The following is a 26539-nucleotide window of genomic DNA, read 5'->3' as shown; positions in this document are numbered from 1 at the left end:
TGCCAACATAGAGCCCACTAAAGCATTTCACTAATTCATCCATTAGAACTTGCATCAGCTAGAAACAATCAATGGTAATGGTAGCTGTCATTAAAGCATAAGTAAAGCTACACACCAATCCTTAATTTGTTCAGTAACTTTCATTAGGCCAGCTTAAGCATCTTGAATTTCTTGGCCTCAGTAACCACACCTCTACCGATCCTTTCAAGTATATTTCATATATGGCTTTGGTTTCAATTTCAAATATGACAACTACACACAAAGAGTCTTGTCTTGGTTCCCAAAGGTAATGTGATGAGTTATAACTACTGTTAAACCAAATACACAGCAAAGAAGTTGCAACCTTATTTATAGAATACCATTTGAAACAAATAAATTTAAGCATCATCTTAACAAGCAAGTAATTGCTATTAGCAACTAATCAAACAAATATTTCATTTCACAAAAACTCAATGTCTCTTCACAAAGCCCATCGATTATCACATCATATAATCATTTGTAATAAATTATTCATGTTTTGCTTGCTTGGTTTGTTTCATAATAAATTATTCATGTTTAACACCTTTTCCACTCGGATGATGCAAACAATATCAACAAGTCGTATCTTCCCTTCCATTTTTGACGGCAAGGCAGATGCTTCTTCAAACAAACCCTCTTATAAAACCTGTTGATCATAATTGTGTACTTTACAACATTTAGATTGTATCCTTTAATCAAAAGTTCTTGAAAAAACTTGTTATGCATCCTTAAGTCCTACCATTGCACCAACCATCAATAAACATATGTACAACTTCGGTTGAATGCCTTGGTCTTTAATTTTTTTTTTACTAACACAACTGCCTCGTCAAGATGATGAGTTTTGCACAAAGCATGTAATAAAAAAAAAATTCCAATCCTTCAAATTTTTAATTTTTTTTTCCAAATTTGCACGAGCCATCGATAAAGACTATGGGCACAAGTCTTAACACACTCACAAAAAAGAAAAAGGTAAAATTAATTTTGTAATTATTTTTTAAATAATTACAAGAATAAAAGGTAGAATTAATATTTGGTGTGTTTACGCTATTATATTTGATTTTGTGACCGTACAAGATTAATATGAGAAAGTGATAAACTTTCAGATTTGCAACTAGAGAACTTAATTAGAGGATGTTCTAATATATTATTAGATGGATATCTTTAAGATAAAATTAATTTTTTATATTCCATTTTGACTCGTTAAAAAAAAATTTATTTTTGGATTGCAAACAAACGTATATTCTTAAAACTTTTATATAGATAATTTCTAAATTATTTTTTTTAATCAGTAACAAAGTCCCTCAATAAAAAAAACCAAATCATCACAAAACAGTATTATTATATTTCTTGAATTTAAATCCTCTAAAAAGAATAGAGTAAGGTGAGTAAATTCATGATTTGTTATGATGAATCTATAATGTTTACTTTTTAATTTGCTAATTAATATTTTTTACTGTAATTAATAGTTGATATTTCCGTAAAAAAAATAAAATATTAGTTGATCTTGTTTACTTTGTAATCTAAGTCTAAAGTAAATTGCTTACTTTAGCGGAGTCGAATGCCAAACCCATGAATAATATATTTTCATTATTATAATTGTTTATTTTATAAAACATACATTATATCATTAGCAAAAAATAAAAAATAATACACTAAAATAAAACTTAACATTTTGACATTTTTGCCGGTTGATAAAAACTTATGAACACATTTTTCCTTCTTTATTCTACGAAAAAACGAGAGATAAAAAAGGAACGTGCAAAAAAGACAAACACTTACGACCACGTCAGTGCTAATCTGCATTATAGTACTATATAATAGTAAAATTGAATACCCATTTTGGTCCCCGACAAAATGTGTAGGGGTCAAATTAGTAATCAACAAATAAAGTAACCTTATTTAGTGTATGTTTGATTTTGCGGTGACAAGAATTAATTTTAAGTGAATTGATTATATAAAATTGATTATAACTAAAAGTGAGTTGAAAGTAATAAAGTGATTTGTGTTTAATTCTATAAGGACTAAAAGTTGATACATTCATATAAAAGTGAGTTGAATTTTAAAATTACGTGTAAAAATCAGTTATAGGATAAAAAAACTACAAATTCTAACCTCAAAAGAATCAATTATAATAACAAAATTAATTCTACTCGAAAAAAAACCAATTATGTCAAAATCAATTTTACATCTCCATAATCAATTTTGTCCCCTTTAAAAGTAGAGTCAAACATACACTCACTCTTTGAGATTAAATCGAGACAATTTAATCATTGAATCAGTTTTCAATCTTTGGATACCACCGATTTAATTTTGTATGATCATTTTTTAGTCAAGAACTAATTTTACATTGTGCTATTATTGTTGTTTTTTTTTGGGTACAATTATTGTTGTTTTATTTCAATGTAAAAAAAATTACAATTAAAAAAAAAACAAATTTAAAAAAACAATTATATTTGTTGTTTTATTTTGATGTAAGAAAAAAATTTACAATTAAAAAAAAACAATTATAAAATGAATTTTTTTTATATATTGGGTGAAGTAATGAAGTTGGGATCGAAGGTGAGAGTGGGTTCTCCACTTGACTGAGAAAGTAGCGCCGAATAGCTGTGGGAGAGAAAGGAAGTAAAGCTTTGATAATAAAAGAATACAAACGCAAATTAGAGATCACATTAACAACACAAAACCAACGCAGTGTAAGTAAGATTCATCTTCTTTCTTTTTCTCTCATTTGATTTCACGTTATTTAAGTTTCTCCACACACGCACACAACGTGTTTGATCAAATGTTTCACTGAACTCACCCATTTATTCACCTCCTTTTTATCAATGCTAATTTCTCTGAATCCAATTATTGAGTTCTGTAGATTCAAGTGACAATACTCCATTGCATCACACACTCAAAATTGCACCTTAAACACGGTTTGTTTTTTGCATTTGGATGAGTAAATTCGGAAAAATGAGATTTTTTTTGGGTCCTGATTGACAAATCCGGCGGGATATTGTTTTTATGAATCATGGGGTGGGAGAAGAAGCTCTTAAAATTTGTAGGGTTTTTTGAACTCTTGTGTTGTCACTTTTCACACATTCACAGATGAAATCTGTTTCGCAACGAATTGTCATTATTTGAATTTTTTTTTTAGTTTTTTTAGTAAACTTTTGATGTGCATAGTATTGACCAGTTGCATGCTCAGGAACTGAATCAAGACAATTAGTGTGTTTCCTATGTCTGAAATTTGAATGAGTAACTATTCATATTTTCTTTTTTTACAGAAGAAAGAAAACAATCATGGTGCAGTGGCAGAGGCATATTTTCCCTATTCTTCGTCGCATTCATAAGGGACTGGAGCCTGCCAATCATTCGGCTACAAACCTTGCACTTTATCACTCTCGTTCTTCTCTTTCACAAGGTTAAAACTGTTTCTGTTCCCATTTTTATATTTTTTAGTTGTCTAGTCTCAAGTTATTCAAGTTTGTAAGGGTTTATGGGGAACCGTTTTTTTTTTGGTATTGTAGGTCAGTTACAGAGGCAATGGTCAAAAGGTGTGCCAAGTATCTCGAGGCCATTTGATCACCGTTTTCAATATCAGGTAAATTTGTGTTTCAATTGCGCCATCATCATTGATGTATTAGTTCCAGTGTTGTCAAATAGTTGCTATAGCATAGATGAATTTGAACAAATTGGCATTTTTCAGCGATACACTATTTAGTAGAAGGTTTTGTCAAATAGCAGCTATATCAACAATATAGTGTTGGAAAGTAGTGGGTTTTGAAAAAACAGCTACTTTCTGCGACCCATGATTTTCAATACTGGTTAGTTCACAAGTTTGGGACTTTGGTTTAGTTGGAAGGGAGGGCATCCTATATTATCATGTATACAAAAATTCATTTGATGTTACCATGTTTGTTCTAGCTGTAATTTATGTACTACTAGTAACCCAATTAATTTTAATCGGTCTTAACAAATTTCTTAACAAATTATTCACTAAGGGTCTGTTTACTTTGAGAAATTGTGTTCTGTTTTCTGTCACTGTTTCCTGTACAAATGTTTGAAAATAAGGTGATATTTTGTAATTAAAAGTGAAAATGGAAAACGTTTTCTCAAAGTAAATTAGCTCTGAAGTTTTCTAGAAAACATTTTCTCAAAGTAAATAAGCTCTAAAGTTTTCTCCTATAGATTAAGTGGAAGTGCTTTTGATAGGAACCTGAATTCACAGAAAAGAAACAACTGTATTATTGAATTGAAAATAGATGTATATCAGAAGATAACCCTTGTAACCCCAGAGCAAAAGCTCCTCAGAGAAGAGATATTTCTCTCTCTGCCTAAACCATAAGGCTTTTATCTGAATAATGATCAATCCCTCTTTCTGGCTATCCCTATCCTTTATATAACTCTCATTCTTCTCTAACAAATTAGCCATGTCATCAAATATAGCCAACTCCTATTTAACACGTTTTTTGGGCTTAGGCCCAAACCCAGTACCTAACAGCTTTTGTTCCCAGTGATTGAGTTTTCCTTATTTATGTCGGTTTGAATATTAAATTATAAATCTATCTATAAAAAAAAAATTAGATTATGAATCTTGTGCATTTAAAATTGATTTTGCCGAGGGTTTCCTCAAGCAATTTAGTGAACATTTGACCATTAAGAGTATTCTTTCTTTATAAGTGTGGCCTAAGGAAGCTAATACTTACAATCTCTTCTAGAATATGTTGATCTTTCATGTTCATTGGTTGAAGAATTTCACTCCTAGCGGTTTCTTTAGTAAGCACTTTGTGGAGTGTATTAGGTTTGTCTCTTGAGCCTTCCTGACGACAGGGTTTACAAGGTTTGAACAAGAAAAAATAGGTTAAGATTATTTGGTTGGAACTGAGCTTTCCTTGCTGTTTTGTGGTGGATCTGGTTGGAGTCTTGGAGAGGAATTCTTGGATTTTTCAAGGTGTTTCATTGTTTGTTAAATTGTTTTTGGGAACATTAAGGTTGTTGGCTTCTTTTTAGCGCTTCGCTCATTCAGAGGAGTTGCTGTTCTTGACTAGACATGCTGTTATTGTAGGAACAAAACAAAACTGATAAATGGGAATAATACGATCATACTTTTCTTCTTGCTTCTTTCTATACTGTGTCAACCTGTTTTTCTTGGACTTCATGATCATACTTTTATTTTAGAATTACATAGACAAGTTTGTTCAAATTTATCTTCCAACTAACCAAATCACAATCTTGGGTCACACTGAGCCTGTGTTGGTGTTATTATATCTCTGTTAAAATTTATTTTGCTACTGAAAATGTCTTCTTATTTTCATGTTTTGTATTTTATTATTTGTGTTATTCTATTTCAGGGAATTTCAAGCTCTACCCAGTTGCTAAAAAATTCATCTGAGGAAACACCTGTTTCGTCGCCTTTAGTTCCAGTTTCATCATTCGGTAGTTCACAAGGTCAAGAACAAAATACGCAAGCTATTGCTAAGGCAGATAAAGTTCAAGCAATATTAAAGAAAATAAAGCAGGTTTGAAATGCCTTATCTCTTCATGCTCTTGATGGATTATTTTGGTTTTCTTGTAGGCATGATTGGATGCAAGTGCTTTACATTCAATTTTATACTATGGGCATATTTGATAGATTTTAAACATCAGTATATAAATCTCAGTCCTGAAAAACTGATAATGGAATGTACTTTGTATGAAAAGATTTTAATTTATCACTAAAATGGGCATTAATGAAAACCTGGTTTTCATATAATAAATAGGGAAAATGTAAAGAAATTATCATCATTTAATGATTTAGATGGAGAAACAGTTTCCACTTTATGTAATCTTTTACTTTAAATTACACTAGCGTGCAGACGGGCATCAGCTTGCTTGTTTTTCCGCTTTTCTCAAAGGAAAACCTCTGTTGACTTTTATCACAACAAATATTTAGCTTGAAATTTTTGACAAAATTCTGTCATTACTATTATTTGTTAATATCATTAGTTTAGATTTGATTTGTTATGATTTATTTAAGAAATAGATAAGATTTAATCAAAAAATAAATTAGGATTATAATATTAGATTAAATTTGATTCAAATTTGAAATTAGAACAAAATTAAATTATTTAATTAGGTAAAAAATGATAAAATTGTAAATAAAAGAATTTACATCTTGGGTAAAATTGGAGCCAAAAAGCTACACCAAAACTTGGTATTCCCTTTATATAGGTATAAGCTAAAGGAGAAAGTTGCAACAACTAGAAAAACTAAATCTAAATTAATTGAACGAATAGAGAATAATAGCATTAAATTAAATATGATAAAAGTAGTTTGTTTTTGCTTATATTTAAGACCAACAATTATAACTTGTTTGTTGTTTATATTTGAGACTGGAGGGAACATCTTGAAGTAAAAAATGGAAAATAGACTGATAAGCAGAACTTCAGTGATCTGCTTGGCCCTTTGTGCATCTCAACTCTTGCCTAGCCTCAATTTATTCGTCACCCGTGACTTGTTAGAGAGGTTAAATACATAATCTGTGGAAATTGCAAACTTATATTCTTCTTCGAATCTATCTCTAATTCAACCTGATACCATCATTGTGCATATGTAAACAGAGATGAAAATGAGATACAAAGAAGAAAGAAATAAGAATAGACATAACCCTAGCACTCACCCCTCTCTTTCTCCCTTCACAATGGCCATATCCACACACATTATTCCCTCTATTTCTCTCCCATTCCCAATTCCCTTCTCTGCACTTCCCTCTGCCCCCTTTTCTCCAAGTTTCACACTGCCCCTTCTTAGTTGGATGCGTCAAAATAACATCTACTTGTTAAGAAACTGTTATTTTAATCAGTTTGCAACATTTTTTTTTTTTGCAGACAATTTCGCATTTAATTTTCTAGCTTCTGAAATGCCTCCCTTGTAGATCTTGATTGCTCTTGAAACTCAAAAAATTATGGTTTATGTTTCAAGAGTTTAATTTATGTTCATTTTTCAACTGTATTTTAGAGTCCAAAGAAGGTCAATTTGGTTGCTGCTTTGGTTCGTGGTATGCTTGTTAAAGATGCTTTGCTGCAGTTGCAAGTGCTAGTAAAGCGGGCTTCAAAAACTGTATATCAGGTATTAACACTAGTTATTATTCTTTGTCACTTAATTTGACAAGACAGTAAAAGCTATGTATTTGAATTGCTTTCTAAGTTCTTCTGGGGCATTGGTTTTTGTTCATCCTTTTCCACTTCTAGCCCTTTTCCTTTTGTTTTTTATTTTGAGTTGGGACTGTGTTACTGGATTGCACTTGCATGACATAACCAATTCAAGTGTGACACGTGGCAATACAATTTCTTTAAACATAAAAATATGTGAAAGAGAGAAAATAGTTGAATTGGCTTACGTGTCAGAAGTGGATTGGTCAATATCAGTGGCATTCCCGCATTTAGTTTGAAGGAATTGCAATATATACTGCCATATATATTTTATTGTTAGATTTCATTTGAGATCTTTCTGATTTTAATTGAAGAAGAAGGTTCTTCCACTATTGCTCTTTATATGAAAAGCAAAATTGTAAGCATGCCTTAAAGTTTTATTCAAATTGCAGGTTATTCATTCAGCCCGAGCAAATGCTTCTCACAATCATGGGTTGGATGCAGATCGCCTCATTGTTGGTAATATTTCTTATGCTCTAAATTGTTAGTGGTGAAGTTTTTTTGTTGCCTTGTGTTTCTCTTTACTGATGATGCGAAATTCATGTTTCTTACAGCTGAAGCATTTGTGGGAAAGGGAGATTTTAAGAAGAGAGTTTCCATCCATGGCAAAGGAAGATCTGGAATCATGCACAGACCAGAATGTAGGCTAACTGTTGTACTAAGAGAGATTACCCCTGAAGAAGAGGCAAAAATTGCTAGGCTGAAGGTTCACAATTTTAAGAAGCTAACTAAGAAGGAGGGAAGACTTGTGCCACACCAGCTTATTGAGACCACTCCTGTTTGGGGACGAAAAAATAAATCTAGCAGTCAAGACGAGACCACTCCTGTTCGGGACCGAAAAAACAAATCTAGCCATCACAAGACCACTCGTGTTTGGGACAAAAAAGAAACAAATCTAAGCCATCAAAACGAGACCACACCTGTTAAGGGCCGAAAAAACAAATCTATCCGTAGGGGCCGAAAAAACAAATCTAGCCGTCAAAACTCAAGTGCTGCAGTTGCATGAGCCTTATTTAATTGCAAGTTTCATGGTTTGATTTATGTGTGCAATAGATTGTTGTGCATCATGTTGAAATTGTTGAGAAATATGCAGACTAAGGTTTCATACCGAGACTAGTTCCAAATGCCTAGATTATGTATTAGAATTTTGTTGCTCCTTGTTGCAAATAATAAAATTTTGTACTTAACCATGATCGGTATTATTCTCATTTATCAGCTTTGTTTTATTCCTACTTCCTACAATAATGGCATGTCTTATAGTCATCGACTTGATTCAGTGAACCAGAATACATAGTGTAGTGTATGATTGAAATCAGCAAACCTATTGAAGGCTATAGTTGTAGAATCAACAATAACCCAAAAACTAAGCTTGAACTTGATAGGGACAATTTTACGTCACCTCGTTGCCTCAACTTTATCACATTCTCACGAACTTCCCCCCCCCCCCCCCCCCCCCCCCCGTTTTTGAAGATGAACTTTGCCTTTTTATCTCATCTCCTTGCTATATATTGTTGTTTTGATCTTCACCGTATAGTCTTTACTGGATTAATCATTTTCAACCTCCAAAATGTCCATGCAGTGCTATGGACGCTTGGCAGCGCGGCTTAAATTAAATTCTCCAGTCGAAAATAAACCTAAGTAGAGAACATAACATGATTAGATCAAGCTGCAAATGAACATGTATCAGGTCGCAGTTAATTTAATATATCTTGCTCAAGGTTACTCTATTTATTGTCCATTTATAAGAGACAAGTGACAGCCTAATGAGATCCTAATGAGATCCCCTAAATAAAAATGAGTAATATTTGCGTCTAACTCTCTCATAAACGAAGTAAAACTGGACTCACCAATATATAGCAAGGAGATGAGATAAAAAGGCTAAGTTCGTCTTCTTCAAAATAGTAAAATAGATAATGAATAGCAAGTATGGAAGACGAACTTTGCCATTTTTATTAGGTTTCTAGTCAGGAGTTACTCAAGTATGTAAGGGTTTATTAGGACAAACCTTTTTCTGATATTGTAGGTCAGTTAAAGAGGCAATGGTCAACAGGCATGCCAAGTCTCTCGAGGCCTTTTTATCAGGTAAAATCGTGTTTCGGTTTTTGAATGACAAATGTTAGTATGCTATTTTTTTTTTAATTACAAAATGTTGTCAAATTGTGGCACTAAAGTATAGATGAATTTGAACAAATTGCCATTTTCTATGGTATGCAATTTAGTACAAAATGCTGTCGAATAAACTGTTGTTTTCAGCGATCTGCGATTGACAACACTGGTTGGTTTAGAAGTTTGGTGCTTAGGTTTAGTTAGAGTGGATGATATATTATATTCTCATGTATGCCAAAACTGATTTGATCTTTTTGAGTTTGTTTCCAGTTGTGAGGTATGGATCACAATAAACCAATTAGTTTAACCACTGTTCTATTTACACTCCGTTTCATGTACAAATCTTTGAAGATAGGAAACAAATTGAAAACAAAGTGAAAGTTTTGTAATTGAAAGTCAAAACAGAAAATGAATTCTAAAGAGTTGCCATTTTGGATTTGCTTAGATTACATTGCCATTGTCGACCGTGTCAACCTGTTTTCTTGGACTTTATGATCATTCCGTTTTCTTGCTCAAATTTATCTTCCAGCTAACCAAATCTCAGTCTTAGGGCAACTGAGGTTGTGTTAAAATTATTATACATCTGTAAAGAATTATTCGCTACTGAAAATATCTTCTTCTTAATTTCATGTTTTGTATTTTATTAGTGGCATAATTATATTTCAGGGAATTTCAAGTTCTACCAAGTTTCTCAATAAATCATCTGAGGAAGCACCTGTTTCGTCGCCTTTAGTTCCGCTTTCATTAGTAGGTAGTTCAAAAGGTGTTACTAAGGCAGAAAAAGTTCAAGCAATACTAAAGAAAATAAAGCAGGTTTGAGATACCCCATGTCTTCATGATCTTCACAATTGATGGATTGCTTTTGATTTTCTTTTATGTGTGGTTTTGCTGTAAGTGCCTTACATTCAATGGTAAAAGAAGTTTATAATACAGGACATGTCAAATGAGGAAGTGGGAAGGTCAAGAGCTAAAAGAAGTTTATTTTCAAAATTGCAATATGCATGTGTTAGGGGTTACTTGAAGGTCACGTAACCACTTGCAAAAGTCGCAGAAAATCTTGTAAACCGTAATACATGATAAAAACAATAATATTAGAATGAAGTTGTGTGACTATAAAAGATGTATATTTTCAGGATGGAGATATGTATATTTTCAGGTATATTCAAGAAATCAACAAACAAAGCTTTTTAAAAAGAGCTGGGATATGTAAGGGGACAAAATGGTATTACAAAACTCTAGTAAGGAATCCACACAGTCACACAAACCGGAACCCTTCAATCAAATATCGGATGAATCCGCCTATCATAAACTCGAAAACTCAGATCTTAAAAGCAAATTCAATATGTGTACTTCATGAGCTGGTCAGGTAACTTCGAATTCCCCGACAGCAAGCAAGGAAACTCTTAAGACCGAAAATATGTTTACTATCTTATTTCTTTTTCTTCAAAAAAAAAAAAAGTTTACGAATGTACATTTATATAGACAGGAGTCTCCTAGTTAATCCCCAATTACTAGGGAAGATTAATCAATACAATAAATTGTGAAGATAAAACAAAACAGTCACAACTTGTCAATATCTCAACGTAAACTAAATCCCATAAATATCTAGCAGATCTCTATCTTTATTTGCCCGTTTAAGCTATGTAAGACATCATATATGTCGTAGATGCTTAATTTGTCTCCAGCAATGAATTCATATACTATGTTGTTCACCTCAATAAAACTGACACCCGGCGCCTTTTCCACACCTGCATCCCGCATAACCTTCCTTACCATCCGAGATTCACTCCATCTACCAAGCGAAGCATATGTATTGGACAAGAGTGAATAATTCCCGCAATGGCCAGGCTCCAACACAGTGAGATGGCGCAAAGCTTCTTCGGCTAGCTCAGCATCACCACATCTAGTAGAGGCAGCAAGAAGTGATCCCCATATAGCAGCATTTGCTCCAAAGGGCATCTGCAAAACCAGTTCTTTTGCTTCTCGAAGATGGCCAGCACGCCCAAGCAAATCAATCATGCAGCCATAATGCTCAATTTTAGGTTCAATTCCATATCTAGACCTCATAGATGTGAAATAATCACGGCCTAGTTCAACCAACCCAACATGGCTACAAGCAGAAAGGACGGCGATAAAGGTGACTTCATTTGGCTTGACTCGACCCTCTTTCTCCATGCAGGAAAATACACGAAGGGCTTCCTTTCCTAGACCATGTAAAGCAAGCCCGGCGATCATTGTTGTCCATGTTATAATTGTTTTATGCTTCATATTCTCAAACAATTCTAGTGCTTTCCTTATGTTTCCCGATTTGGCATACATGTCTATGAGTGAGTTGTAAAGAGGAACAATCTTGCTCAATTTGTGTTTTTCAATGTAGTTGTGAATCCACTCTCCCAAGTGTAGAGCACCCAAATCAGCACATGCAGATAGCACAGCCAAAATGGCAATTTCATCTGGCTTTACATTCTCAAGCTGCATTCTACGGAAGAGCTTAATTGCCTCATTGGGATTATGAGCCTGCATAGACATTTGGTAAACATATTAGAACAGTACAAAACTGAATATATGATTCTATTCAATGTTTGACATCCAATAAAAATTCACTCTTTTACCACACCACCTCACTTCTGTAACTGTATTTTTTAAATTTTAAATTAAGTGAATGCAACGAAAATAACTTGATGCCAGTACAAAACTAATTTACACTTCCAGTGTATATCCATTAAACTCTTCTTCACACATTAGTTTAAGACAGTTTAAGATTTAGATTCTATCTAGTCATGCACTCACACAGTCGCCATTAGATAAAAATCAAACGTTTCAAATTCGAAAATGTATCTTAACAGTCAAAATTCCAAGCTCGTTATTTTGGATATAAAATACTCAGCCCAATGCACCGATTGCGTGAATGGAAAATATCCCAACTATACGGAAACATTACCTGTGTGTAACCCGAAATCATCGCGGTCCATGAAAAAACATCCTTATCTCTTTCAGACATAGAATCAAACAGTTTCCTTGCATTACAAACATCACCAACTTTAACGTAAGCAACAATCATAGCATTCCAAACACAACCATTTCCTCCAAACTCATCAAACACCTTCCTTGCAGAACAAACATCATTATCACCACAACAACAAGAATACATCTGAATCAACGAACTAGCAACACTGACATTCTTATCCAAACCAGTAACAACACCAACGCAATGAATCTGTGTCCCCAAACCAACATCATTCAAACAAACAACAGCTTTCAAAACATAAGGCAATGAGTAAGAATCAAACGAGAGTCCGAGACGACGAACGGAGCGGAATATCGAAACGGAGAGTTTAGGGTTTGATGCGGAAAGTGCGTAGATGATGTTGTTGTAGACGAAGATGGGAAATGGACGGTTGTGATTGAAGGTGAAGATTGAGTAGGAGTAGGATGGGAAATTGAGGGAAGCGGATTTGTGAATGAAACGGGAGAGGTTGATGTCGTTTTGGAAGAGAGCGTGTTTTAGGATGAAAGTGTGGGTTTGTTGAAGGTGGGTTAAGGTAGTGCATTGTGAGAGGAGTTGTTGGAGTTGTTGTGTAGTGTTTGAGAGTGTTCGAATTATGGGTGAATTCATTGGTGATGATGATATGTGAAATCATGATGTTCCATGTTTTTGTTTCTTTTGTTCTCTCACTCTTCAACAATATAACCGCCAAATTCAAACCAGTTTTGAAGGTGGGGTTTAGTATGGGAATGGATAGTTTTTTTCCATGATGGGAAAGTTGCATTTTTAGCCATTGATATAATAGTTTTTTATTTGGATGGCCAAGATTAATTACCTAATAATTGTTAGACTTAATTAAGCCTTTGGTCCCTTAACTTATTTTTGGATTTAAGTTTGGTCCCCTAACTTTTAAATGTCTCAAATTGGTCCCTTAATTGTACCTCCGTTTACTGAAGTGGTCCCTTCTGTTAGTTTTTGCCAAAAAACGTTAAGTTTGTCCATGTTGGCATTACACGTGTGCATAACGTTAGAATTCTGGAGAGTTAGAGAGAGAATGAAGAAAACGTAGAGAGAGAAGGAGAAGAAAACGTAGAGAGCGAAGTTGAAGATTGAAACTGAAGATTGAAGAAAATCTGAAAACGAAGTTGAAGATCGAACTCGAATCGACATTCCAGGTTTGTTTCTTCGTGTTTTATTCGTTTTATTCGCGAATAAAATGGTTAAAAATGTAGTTTTTTTTCTGATTAGGGTTTCGAAACTCTCTCTAGGGTTTTGAAATTTTCAATGAATTTTTTACTTTTAAAGGTTAATTTCATCTTCTTCTTCGTGAATCTCAAGTTAGAACATGTTCTTCTTCGTGAATCTCAAGTTGTATGTCTGATTAGGGTTTCAAACATTATTGGGGGTTTTAAAAAATTTGAATGAAAAAGGGTTAGAAATGTGTTCTGCATGCATGGATTTGGTGTATATATTGTTTATTCCTTCTTAAAAGTCGAATATTATACTGTTGTTTATTCCTTCAAAAATCTCAAGTTGAATTTTATACTGTTGTGTTGTGAGTGGCACTGTCTTTTTCGAATAGTATGTGTGTAAAATTGATTAGGTTTTTTTTCCCTTTGTTCCCTTTGTTATATGGTATAAAACAGATGGACCAGGTATTTGAGTGTGTGGTACATCATGCTGGGGACTTTAGTTGCTTTATGGACCCTGCTTATGTAGGACCAGTAGAAACACTAGATTGTGACCCAGACTTTTTTTGTTATTTTGCTCTGTTATCAACCTTAAAAAGATGTGGTTATGTTAGTCTCAAGTCTCTGTGGTATCATGACCCTGCTATGCAAGATGGGTTTATTCCTTTGAATAATGATAGTGGCTGTAGAAGGATGCAAAGTATTGCACTTGAATATGATAGGGTCCATTTGTATGCTGTCCACCCAATGTCACAACCTGATGTTGTAACCCTTGACCCATTGATAGAATATCCTTGTATGGCCCCACCTGTCCCACCTGTTGTCCCACCTGTTGTTAATGAGACAAATGTAGGTCCCAATGGTGTAGGCCCCACTGGTGAAGGTAAAGATGCTGATAGTGGTGTGAGTGGTCCCAACCCTGATGTGAATGGAAATGGGCCTGAGTTGGACTTAAATGACTTAGGCCCAATGACTGAGGAGGATGATTTGTTTGGTGAGCATGAGAATGGGCCTGGATTGGATGAAGGTGGGCACAATGGATTAGGCAATGAAGAGGGTGATGTGAATGTGGGTTCTGATAGGGAAGATAGTGCCTTGAATGTGTCTCTTAATGACTCAGATGTTGAGGTGTGTGTAGCAGGGGATTTAGACAGTGAGGTAGGTGGGAATGAAGTTAATGACACAACTGCTGGTATAAATGCTAATGTGACTGCTGAAACTGTGAATGTTGATACTGTTTTTGGTGAGGGATCTGGTGTAAGAGAGAATGAAGCCACTGTGAATGAAGCAAGTGTTCAAAGTGAAACTGTTGTTGGTGAAGGATCTGGTACTGCTAAGAAGGGGAAGAAGAAGAAGGGGGATCTGGTAAGAGGAGAGGAAGGGGGAGGCCTAAGAAAAAGAAAACAAATGAAGAACCTGTTTTTGAAGATGATATAATTGAGAGTATTAGGAGATCTGTTAACAATGAAGGAGAAGTAGGTCAATCTAGTGTTGTGGGGGACAAGGGATTAAGTGATGTGGAAGAACATAACTCTGATGAGCTGGATAGTGGGTCTGATAGTGAAGAAGATGGTGTAGGTAACCCTAAATTCCCAACTTTCAAGATGCCAGTCAGTATGAAAGACTATAAATGGGAGGTAGGTACTTTATTTATGACAAAGGTTGCTTTTCAAGATGCTGTTAGAAGTTTTGCTGTTGAGAATTGTAAGGATTTGAAGTTCCTTAAAAGTGATAAGAGGAGAATTAGAGTTGGTTGCAAGGGTGAAGGCTGTGAATGGAAAATGTATTGTGCACATATTCTAGGTGAGGAAACATGGCAGTTGAGGAAAGTTACAGTTGATGATCATACATGTGGTACAGAATTTAGAGTGAGGATGATGAACTCTAAATGGCTAGGTTGTAAACTACGCACAAGAGTAAGAGAGGATAGGGACATAAAGGTTACAACTATTATGGAGAGGGCACATCTGAAGTGGGGTGTGGGTGTTTGCAGAAGCAAAGCTTATAGGGCAAAGCATTATGCAGTAGAATTTGTTGAAGGTAACTTTAGAGAACAATATACAAGGTTACATGATTATGGTGGTGAATTACTTAGAGCCAATCCACATTCATCTGTAACCATTACTAGTACCCCTTATATAGGGACTGAGGCTGACCTAGAAAATCCTGAAGCCATATTTTTTCCTCACTTTCAAAGAATGTATGTGTGTTTAAAGGGATGTAGGGATAGTTTCTTCAATTGCAGGCCTATTATTGGTCTTGATGGGTGTTTCCTTAAGACCCCTTATGGTGGAATGCTATTGACTGCAATTGGAATGGATCCTAATGACCAAATACTTCCAATTGCATATGCTGTTGTGGAAGGAGAGACTAAAGAATCATGGATGTGGTTTCTAGAGCTTCTCATAGCTGATTTGGGTGGCACAAGACTATGCAATACTTACACTATAATTAGTGACCAGCAAAAGGTAAAATAATTATTTCTTTTTCATGATTCAAATATAAGTTATTAACTGGATATGCCTTAATTTTAATTGTTGTGTTTTTTCATGTCTTATGTTGAACAGGGACTGTTGCCAGCAATTAATACCTTGCTTCCTGAAGTTGAGCAGAGGTTTTGTGTCAGACACCTCTACAACAACTTTAGGAAGAAATTTCCTGGCAAAAAATTGAAAGAGTTGATGTGGAGGGCTGCAAAGTCAACATACAGAAATGCATTTGAGAGGGAGATGATGGCAATCAAAGCAATTAGTGAGGAAGCATTTAATTATCTGTGTGAGATTGATCCAAGGCATTGGACTAAGGCAATGTTTAAAGGTGATTCAAAATGTGACACACTAGTCAACAACATTTCAGAAGCATTTAATTCTGTGATTGTTGTTCGAAGGTCCAAGCCTGTTGTTTCAATGTTGGAGGATATCAGGGTCTATGTGATGGAGAGGTGGCAGAAGAATAGGGAGAAAATTGCCAAGTATGCTGATGGTGAGGTACTGCCAAATATAAAAAAAAGACTTGAAAAGGAATCTGCTTATGCAAATAACTGGATAGTAAGGTATGATCATTCACTTATTTTATTTATGGAGAATTATGGAGACTTTGCAATTCTCTGTTTGTAATGTACTTAATCTTAATGTAGGCAAGCTGATGATCATGATTTCCAAGTTATACATATTTCAAACACTGGAGACAAATATGCTGTAAACTTGTTGCACAAAGTATGTGATTGCAGGAAATGGCTGTTGACAGGACTTCCATGTTGTCATGCCATTGCTTGCATGAAACACAAAAACTATAGGATAGTTGACTATGTGCCAACAATATTCAAAAAAGAGCAGTATGCTGCATGTTATTCCAGCATGATTCATCCTGTCAATGGCCAAGACTTATGGATGAGGACAGAATGCACTGATCTTCAACCACCACCTGTGAAAAGGCAACCTGGTAGACCTAAAAAGAAGAGGAGAATGGATGCAAGTGAGCTGATGAGAGACAACTCACAGATGAAGAGAGCTTCTTATGGAATTAAGTGTAGTAGGTGTAAGCAAACTGGACACAACAAGTCAACATGCCCACTACCTCCACCACCACCTCCACCACCAACAGATCAGACACAATCATCTCACCCACCATCTTCTCAGGCAAACACTACACAGCCTCAGACACACTCACAGTCATCTCAACCAGCTCAACCACCATCTTCTCAGGCACACACTGCACAGGCTCAAACACAGTCACAATCATCTCAACCAGCTCAGACACAGTCATCTCAACCAAAGATTCAGAAGAAAATCAGATCACCTAGGAGGAGAAAGACTATGGACCAAGCACAACCATCTCAGTCACATGCTTCTCAGCCACAAGCTTCTCAGTCAAAGGCATACCAAGCTCAGACAACAATGAGATCACCAAGAAAAAGAAAGAATGTGTCTGATGTTGCTGCAACTCAACCAACACAAAATAAAGGAAGGAAGGGGTCAAGGAAGGCAGGATCTGCATCTCAGCCTTAGTAATTAAGCACTAGAAGTCTTTTTGAATGTAATATGTGCTATTAAGCACTTTTGAATGTCTTTTTGGTTAACTGGTATTAAGTAGTCTAGTAACTGCTATTAAGCACTTTTGAATGTCTTTTTGGTTAACTGGTATTAAGCACTTTTGAATGTCTTTTTGGTTAAGTGGTTAGGCAATGTTTATGCACTTTTTAACTGTTAAGCACTTAGTGCTGTAACATTGCTACTAGCACTTATTAAGCAGATTTTAATTTCTTTTTGATGTATTATGTGTTGTAATGCACTTATGAATTTAATGGAATGATGTGCTATTAAGCACTTTTGAACCTTATAATTTCGACACCTTATGATACAGCTTGTGTTATAGCATTTTGTAACTCAACTTCATTCTAGCATTTTTAGCAGTTCATGTTAAAGCATTATATGAACATTATATGCTTAAACTGATCAGAAACAGACTATTACAGCTTGTGTTATAGCATTCTGCAACTCAACATAATTGCTTATGTTATAGCATTATGTACCAGCTTAAAACAGAAACAGAAACAGACTACTACAGCTTGTGTTATAACATTCAAACATTATATTCATTCATCATACTCAACACATTACATTCATCAAACACATTACATTCATTCATAATCAACATAAACATTACATTCATGACAAGACTTTAAAACCACAACATTCATTCATAACAAAACCTAAATACATCATTGTTCCTATTTCAAATAAAATCCATTCAAGATGGATGTGCTTTTGCAAGCTAACATTGTTCCTAAGACCAACACAATCCCAAAGCATACCAATCCAAAAATTATCGCCATTATCAACCACTGCCTTGTTCTTGATAAGTCACTCTTCAACTTGTTTTTCTTCTTCTTCTGTTTTTCCATCTTCAACTTCTGGTTTTCAATCTTCAAATCCCTTTCATCCATACAATAATCTTCATCAACTAACCAAAAGTAACTGCATCCTTTGTCACTCGAATTTCTATAGTTTCTACAACCCCAGAATTTCTTCCCACAATTTGGATTCAATGGATCAGTTACAGTTCGAATGACAGCATTTTCTCCACACCTACAATTTGGTACTGACCTTCTCCTCAAACTAGACCCAACCGAACCAGATGCATATGATGAATCATGAACAGGGACTGTTTTTGTACTGTGGTTTGACATTTTTGGCAGATCTGGACAATGAACAAGAAAGTAGTTGGTGGGAGAAGGAGGAAGAAGAAGAAACACGATGGAGAAGAAGATTGGGTGAGGAAGAACCCTAATTTTCTCACTTCTTTACCCTTTTGTACTGCTGACATGGTTCTCCTTGTAATCAATTGATAGGCCCACGTGTAATGCCAACATGGACAAACTTAACGTTTTTTGGCAAAAACTAACAGAAGGGACCACTTCAGTAAACGGAGATACAATTAAGGGACCAATTTGAGACATTTAAAAGTTAGGGGACCAAACTTAAATCCAAAAATAAGTTAAGGGACCAAAGGCTTAATTAAGCCTAATTGTTAATACTTTTTGATGGTTATTGTGTAACAAAAAAGCAGACCCCACCAAATAATTAAATATCAATTTTGCATTTATTTGATTTTTTGATTTTTTTTTGTAATAAGACGTGGACCCCACCTCATTCTTTCTACTCACAGAGTCACAATGTTGTTGTTCTTCATTTACCATCTCATACTCTCCTGAGTCTTTTCAAACTCAAACTCAAACTCAAAGCACAAACAAAATAATTAAAAGAGGTGAAGCCATAATTAAAATCATAAAAAACAATTAAACTTAAAGAACTATGCATCAATTTTTTTTATCAGTTTCATCTTCTATTTTTAACTTTCTTGCTATATTCAATCAAATTCAACTTAAAAAGAGAGAATTACTCCCCTTATAATTTTGTTCCTGAAATTTATACTTCTTCAACCACCATGAAAGTACATAGGAGCATCATCTTAAGAACAGAACCAGAGTGGCACATAATAACCATGAGAACTAGACGTTCACATTGGAAAGGTGGTGGAAATAGCGATAAACAAGAGACAATGAAGGTGCAAATTGTACTGTGCAAACTATTCAACCTATCAATTGTAGTGTGCAAACTCAGCAGCAACACCCATGGCAAGATGATTGAACGTTAGAGATGTAGATGGAGAAAGGGGAGGTGCAGTAGTAATGTATTAAAAAACTAATTTGATTTTTATTTGTTTTTTTCCTAAACAAGTTACCTACTGCCAGCTGTCCTGAAAAATGGCACTTTTCCATGGTGAGAAAAAAGTTTTCATTCCCAGGCTAAATGCCACCAGTTTTGAAATAAGAGTGTCTATTTAAAAATTGTATTATTTAATTATTATTAATTATATTGTGTTTGTAATCAAATAAAATGCTAGGATTGACCATATCTATTTTTACTGGATTGTGTTTCTATTGTTCTTGTGAGCTTAGCTCAGTTGACATAGACAATGCATAATATATGCAAGGTTCGGGTTCAAACCCCGACCACCACCAAGATTGTGTTTCTATTGATGTATTAATTATTATTACTATTTCAACTACAATCTGACATCTAGGATTGCTATAAATAGGGCCACTTCCTTCATGTATCATCATCAATTGAAATTGAAATATATAACATTTGAGTTTCTCATTTGAGAGTTAGAGAGTGGATTCTCTCTTGGTTTCTGAGTCAGTATATGTAAATTATGGATCATGGGACACATTTTTAGGCTTATGGAATTTTAATTGCTTCATATTGGTCTTTTTTATTCTAAGACTCAATGCTATGAATTGTTTCAGTTTCTTAATTGGTTTTCCTGTTATGTCTTTTAATTCTTGTTTTTGAGTGCATGAAATAACTATCTTGAAAATCTAATCGATTGTTTGATTTGAGAAAATATGAATATGATCAGAGAATCTCCTTGACCAAAAGAAGGTGAGGGAATCTCACATGTTAGATGAGACTCTCCGAGATGGGACTCCTAACAATGCACTACCATTCAAATGCCAATGTCCTCCATCACTTTCACTCCACAAAATTTTACTCAGTGACACTTCACTCAGCTTTTCTGGTCAAAATCCACCACCACTAAGAACTCTTCATAGGTAACCCTTTCTAGGAAGTTAATTTTCTTAATGAAAGCACCAATATTAGTATTGTGATTCTTTCTGAATAGGGTTCAAAAACCAGAAGAAAAAGATTAAGAAAATTTTGGAATTCTTCTCTACCAACTCCATTATATCTGTTTACATACATATCAAGAAACTTATTTTCCTAAAGTGAAGCATCTTTTGCCAACTGGACTTTACACAATTCCTAAAAGAAAGAGATGCTAAATACAAACATACAAAATTGAAATGAAAATAATGCAAAGACTTGGTCTGATATCTTTGGTTGCCAAATATAAGCTGCTCCTTTCCTCTAGCCAAAAAAATCATGAACCACTCTAGCATCAAAGTTGCAAAGGAGAAGATCAGTACACAAAGATTGAATGAAAATTGCAATTTGAATGTACATTATTATTTGTTACTACTTTTTTCATTTCTCAACTATAAATTCTTGAATCTCTATTCCGGTATGTCGAGCCCCTCCTTGTATTCTCAATAGAACTTCATCTCCAACTTTTAGTGATGTCACTGGAAAAGCTGTTTTTAACGGTTTATTTCCTGAATAGGGAAACAGACAACAGTGTGAAATTGAAGAAACTAATAGAAAATAAAGATACAAATTGAATTACCTTGTACGGGACAAACTAAAGCAACTGTTTCTGCATTCTGCAAAAGTATGCTGATTATTTGATTGTCTGAGTCTGTCTGAAATGACAGCAAACAGAAATCTTAGAAATTGAAATAATCATAAACTGAGTTGTCAACAAGATATGAAATGAATCTTTTGTTCTTTGTTGCCACACTATGAAAATATTGCTAAAGACAACTAGAAATAGATGGAACAATTGCCATCTTACTTCGTCCATCCATTTCAAGTTCTCTTACATCTATAGCGAACGAAATCATTGTGTTGACAAGTTAGCATTTTTGAGAGAGTTTGTAAGTGTTATACATGGTGGGATTTAACTCTGAATTTCATCAGGGTTTTTTTTTTGATATAGGTTTATTCTTCCTATTTTCAAATTCAGATAATTTTTCTTTTCCATTGATTTGGTAGATGTCCCCCCATGGTTTTGAATTCATTATTTTTTCTCTTTTGATCATGAAATTTTTTAGTTGCTGTGGATTGATGGCTAGATCATGAGTTGTTAAAATAGTTAAAAATATGGATCGCAGAAAACAAGGAAATATGGATTTATGGTGTAAAAAACACGGAAATATGGGTGCAGTTAAAAATATGGATTGCAGAACCACCATCACAATAGAGTAAGTCATCTCATGATGCTAGAGTGAAAATAAGGAAATATGGAAATATAGATCATGAGTTGTGAACAAATTCATAAACGATGTAAAAAATTATACGGAAATACTTTTCCAATCATCTTTTCCACTAATTAGGAGTGATAAGGAAGTTTGGTTTTTGAAGGTAGGAACATAAGGGTTAGATAAGGGATTGTGGATTCAACTTCTCCATTAACATTTTTAAAAACTAATTACTACTACCTCCCTCTCATATTACCTGTCTTTTAAGATTCTGCACACTTCTTAAGAAAATTATTGAGTGTATTCATTTTCATGATAAAATAAGCTTCATTGACTTAAGTACTCTTATTAACAAAGTAGTTAGTGACAAGGTATCAATCGCAGAAAATAGTAGCGGTTTGATCAAATTCTGCTACACTGCAATGCTATAGCTCTGCCATTACTGCTACTCCCTCCATTACAAAACATAAGCAAAAGCGAGTCAAACAAAATTGATGTACTTGGTTTAAAATTTGGTCCAAATACATCAACTTTCTTTGACTCACTTTTGCTTATATTTTATAATGGAGAGTATTTTACAACACTTTGTACTAACGAGCAACAAAAGGGATTTGTTCAAATTTCGCTACTTTATAACGCCGCTATTTGACAAAAACAGTAAGATGAATAGTTAGGTATCTTGAGATACAATTAATAAGGGTAATAATAGAAAAATATAATTAATGTATTATTAGTACTCTAATATTATAAATAATGAGACAGAGGAAGTAACACTTGACAAATCAATTGTTTTCCAATAGTGATTTGTTCAAATTCCGCTCTACTATAGCACTGCTATTGAAAAACAATGGTGAGTTGATTAATTAGGTGGATTGAGATACAAGAAGGGTGTTAGTGAAGAAAAGATAATTAATGTTTCTTATGTGTTCTAGAAGGAAAGTAATGAGACAAAAAAACAAATTCTAAAAAGGATACTTAGTATGAGACGGATGGCATTTGAAATATTTTCCAATAACTAATGGATACACAAACCTTTGCCTCCACAAGGATTAGTGGTCTACTTTCTATCTTTACACGGCCAACAATTGCAATTCTTTGCCGACCCTGTTGATCAACCACAATCACTTCTTTTCCTGATTTTAATTCTGACAGGTAGGATGTTCTACCGCCTGGAACAGCAATGTAGGCGTGAACTGGTCCCTGTTATTACAAGTAACTGGTGAAAAGGATTCATCATAGAGTTTCTCTTGGCAGAAATTCCATAACATCAAACATTCATCTTCCAAGGAGGTAGAGAGAGTAGAGAACAAAAAATCTGAGCCATGAAAGACTAGTTTGGTTAAACAGATTAAGCTCTTGTCATATAAGTGCTTATACATAAACTATCTCTAACAAAAGATAAAATAAAGTTACATTGTTTACATATATAAGCTATAAGCTATTTTCATAAGCTATCTTGGAGACTTTATGGAAATAAGCTGAAAACAACTTATGAACATATCATAAGTAGATAAGCTCAAATAAGTCATATTGAAGATGAGAACTACACACATCAACACAAACACTTTTCCTTGAATAAGTTTTTTTAAGTTTGAGCCAGAGAATTGAAGGCGCAACTTACCGCATTCACCCGAAAAGGTCTGCTTGCAATGTAATTTGACTCCAAGCATTCTGAATGAACAAGAAATAATCCTCTAGCAAAGGATCCAACCTAAAGAAAGTTTTTGACTGTTAAGAATGGCAGCTTCACTAGATTAAACAACAGCCATCAAAATGAATACATACGAGAAGTCCTTCACCAGGTCTCATAAGACTGCAGAGATCAACACAAACACGATCCCCCATTCCAGCAACTTGAATTTGTGTCACAGTGGCTTTGGTCAAATTCAATACATTGCTTTCTTCTGTTCTTCGGTCGAAATATTCCTGAAAGATTTAAACTGAAAGTAAGAGGTCGAGCCTCAATACTCAAGAAGCTTCAAATGGAGGACGGATCACCTTAAGCTCAAGAATAGGCTCAGCATCTTCTACTTTCAAAACTATGCCATCTAAGCCATGTTCAAGTGCCTACAAAATTCAAAGGTTGCAACTGTAAGGAGAGTTAAAACTGAGACAATATTTAACCAAACCGACCTGTAACACCCCTACTAATATTTATATACCTCAAGAAATGTCTGAGCTTCGGATGCATTATCAGAGATGGCAAATACAGTCTTTTGGCTGTTTTGGAATGCAGCAATTATATTTTCTGCAGGAATTACCTGAGTGAGCAATTGTGTACAAAGAAAGTTAACATTTTATACATTATTGAAATTGAAAATGGAACAAGTTTTTTTTTTCTTTTTTTTTTCCAGCAAATATAAACAACCACATTTCTTCAGGTAGAAAGTAAGTTGATCTCATCTTCCCTCAGAAAATTGGTAGTAATAAACTATGCATAACAATATGAAAAGAAATTCTTGACTTTGAGATAATCATTAAATTTCAAAAGAATTTTTCACTATTCTGAAACATTCATGCAATTTATATCATATTTTTTTTTGAAGAAGAATTTATATCATATTAAATAGCATAATTCATTATCTAGACACAGAATAATCAACGGATGACAGGTGTGGCATTAGCTAGTCCTTAAAGATGGCAAATGCTGGGGTGGGGAAGAGTCACATGTGGTCTACGGTGGACCGATACTTGAAAATTGCTCAAAACATTGACAACAACCGACCTCACCACCTTTAAGCAGAAGTCCAGGGTCCACCACATCCTTACGGGTGAGAAAATAACTTGATTAATATTGATTCAGCAAAAACAAGGAAAACTAATATCAGGTAAGTTTTGAAGCACTAATATTCATTTTCCTTGTTATTTGCCGAACCGGCACAGATTGGGTTGATGTTTCAGTTGCGAGGAAAAATAATATCAGAAACTTTAATTAAGAAACGCTGCACATTATTAGAGTTTCAAACGACTTTCAAGCATTGGTCCACCGTACGGACTATATGAGCACTTCTTCATACTTGAAACGACTCTAAATGATTCTCACAGCAGTCTGAAACATACCTGCCAATCAAGTAAATTAACTACGATGTTTTCTGCTTGCTCATCCTCAGGTCTAAGTCGTTCTAGTTCCTCCGGTGTCGAAACGTCAAAAATTGTGGCTACCTTTTTATTTTGTGCATCCAAAATATCCTTCTCACTAGCAAAAAGAGGACAGATGACTGCAATGGCTGTACTCCATCATGGCCAAAATTCCAAATATCATAAAATTATAATTCTGTAATAAATTAATATCAAAAAATAGAAATCATTAAAAATTTACTTGTCCACTTTTATTTTAATGAACTCCGGCAAAATTCAAAATCACCAACATAACTCAAACTCTATTTTGATCATCACTAAAAACCTAAATGTGAAAAACATTTCCAATCATGTATCAACAAATTAAGCCAAGCATTTTACTATCGCCAAAATATCTTCCTTATGAATGTCATTCCAAGACATTGGATCAAATTTGTAGTCAAAGATTAAAATGAAAAACAAAAGGGGAATTCTAATAAAAAATTTGTTTCAGTTTGTTTTAAAAAAATAATATTTTCTTTGGAGTAAAAAGACCAATGTAATTGAAGACTTCAATTTCACAAACCACTTAAGTATTTGGTTAATTTCATAACCAAATTGTTCCTCCTCTCCTAAAATTTTAAAGACTAAATAAATTAGTGATTCACTTTGTTATATTACATATTTCTATGACAACTATCCAAGGGGTGTGGGTGTGGCTCAGTAAGTTAACCAGTGCTGAGATTATGAAGGAGGACCAATGTTCCTGATAAGGAGGCTAGAGGGGGACCACAATGAAAGCTGAATTTTCAACGCACCCCCTCACGCTCGAACCAATGAGCCTAAAGTATGGACAATGCGGGATGCCCAACAAGAGGGCTTCAGGCTCTGATATCATTTTAGAATTTGATGTCAGCCTAACTCAACCATACAAAACCGGCTTGTATGGTGAGAGCTGCCCAAGCTTTACAAACACTACACATGTCATATCTATAGGCAATGAGAGACTAAATCTACCCTTCGCGCCCAACATAGCGAAGGTGTTGGAGGTTACAATGAAGGCAACTCAAATTTCGCAATTAGGAGGCTAGGGGCAGACCGCAATGAAAGCAGAATTTCCAACACTAAGTAGAAACACAATGGATGAAATTTAAACACAAAATGGAAACAAATAACAAAAGGGTAATGTGATACTAAAACAATTGGATTTAAAATATAATGGAAAGGGTTAGAGAGAAAGTGTAAGCAAAATACATGACCAATCATTGGCAAGATGAGGAAGATTAGATGGGAAAATGAAAGTATTCCATCCTCTTTCAACGGCTGCAGTCATAACCTGCTTGTTCTTTGTCCATATCCACACTTTCTTTGATTTTTTGTTACCAGTATCCTCCAATGGTGTCCAAGAAGAAGAAGAAGAAGAAGGCATTGTAGAAGAACAAGGTTTGAGGCGCAAACGTGTGTTGGAAGTAGAAGGTGGTGGAGTGAATTGTGCAAATCCAATTTGCGACAGTAAAAACATCTTATTTTGTTTGTCAGCGGTGTCTGTCAGCAAACTCAACCAACCAACAACGTTATTAGTTCATCACTTCATTTCTTTGTTTGAGACACATTTTTACATTCA

General features: G+C 34.5%; 4 protein-coding genes across 6 annotated transcripts; 2 read left to right on the top strand and 2 right to left on the bottom strand.

The window, feature by feature from the left end:
• The first annotated feature begins 2572 nt into the window (after nucleotides 1-2572).
• LOC146953841 (uncharacterized) lies at nucleotides 2573-8383 on the top strand. 2 transcript variants are annotated; one of them, XM_085711984.1, is made up of 7 exons: nucleotides 2573-2711; nucleotides 3288-3424; nucleotides 3531-3604; nucleotides 5355-5522; nucleotides 7000-7110; nucleotides 7586-7652; nucleotides 7748-8383. In XM_085711984.1, the coding sequence occupies exons 2-7, from the start codon at nucleotides 3304-3306 to the stop codon at nucleotides 8197-8199; spliced, it is 993 nt and encodes a 330-aa protein (XP_085568110.1). In that variant the 5' UTR covers nucleotides 2573-2711; nucleotides 3288-3303; the 3' UTR covers nucleotides 8200-8383. The 2 variants fall into 2 exon arrangements, with proteins under 2 accessions (XP_085568110.1, XP_085568113.1); XM_085711987.1 differs by having other exon boundaries at nucleotides 2573-2715.
• A 2045-nt stretch (nucleotides 8384-10428) lies between these two features.
• Nucleotides 10429-13003, bottom strand: LOC146953840 (Pentatricopeptide repeat (PPR) superfamily protein). Its single transcript, XM_085711980.1, has 2 exons — nucleotides 12241-13003; nucleotides 10429-11816 (listed from the first exon to the last, which is right to left on the bottom strand). The coding sequence occupies exons 1-2, from the start codon at nucleotides 12913-12915 to the stop codon at nucleotides 10905-10907; spliced, it is 1587 nt and encodes a 528-aa protein (XP_085568106.1). The 5' UTR covers nucleotides 12916-13003; the 3' UTR covers nucleotides 10429-10904.
• Nucleotides 13004-13981: 978 nt separating this feature from the next.
• LOC146953839 (uncharacterized) lies at nucleotides 13982-17680 on the top strand. Its single transcript, XM_085742890.1, has 4 exons — nucleotides 13982-14840; nucleotides 14918-15943; nucleotides 16043-16527; nucleotides 16612-17680. The coding sequence occupies exons 1-4, from the start codon at nucleotides 13986-13988 to the stop codon at nucleotides 17480-17482; spliced, it is 3237 nt and encodes a 1078-aa protein (XP_085599016.1). The 5' UTR covers nucleotides 13982-13985; the 3' UTR covers nucleotides 17483-17680.
• Nucleotides 17681-20687: 3007 nt separating this feature from the next.
• Nucleotides 20688-26523, bottom strand: LOC146953838 (3-dehydroquinate synthase). 2 transcript variants are annotated; one of them, XM_085711946.1, is made up of 10 exons: nucleotides 26170-26523; nucleotides 24919-25085; nucleotides 24021-24119; nucleotides 23857-23925; nucleotides 23644-23784; nucleotides 23480-23569; nucleotides 22891-23058; nucleotides 21225-21300; nucleotides 21021-21153; nucleotides 20688-20933 (listed from the first exon to the last, which is right to left on the bottom strand). In XM_085711946.1, exons 1-9 carry the CDS (start codon nucleotides 26435-26437, stop codon nucleotides 21026-21028), a joined length of 1206 nt encoding a protein of 401 aa, XP_085568072.1. In that variant the 5' UTR covers nucleotides 26438-26523; the 3' UTR covers nucleotides 20688-20933; nucleotides 21021-21025. The 2 variants fall into 2 exon arrangements, with proteins under 2 accessions (XP_085568072.1, XP_085568075.1); XM_085711949.1 differs by having other exon boundaries at nucleotides 21038-21153; nucleotides 26170-26519.
• Between the last annotated feature and the right edge of the window lie 16 nt (nucleotides 26524-26539).

Source organism: Medicago sativa, chromosome 1 (genome assembly GCF_051527215.1).
Source record: "Medicago sativa cultivar Bolivia chromosome 1, Bolivia_mono, whole genome shotgun sequence".
NCBI classification, from domain to species: Eukaryota; Viridiplantae; Streptophyta; class Magnoliopsida; order Fabales; family Fabaceae; genus Medicago; species Medicago sativa.
Note: the sequence above shows the minus strand (reverse complement) of the source record. Positions and strands in the feature narration are given on the sequence as shown.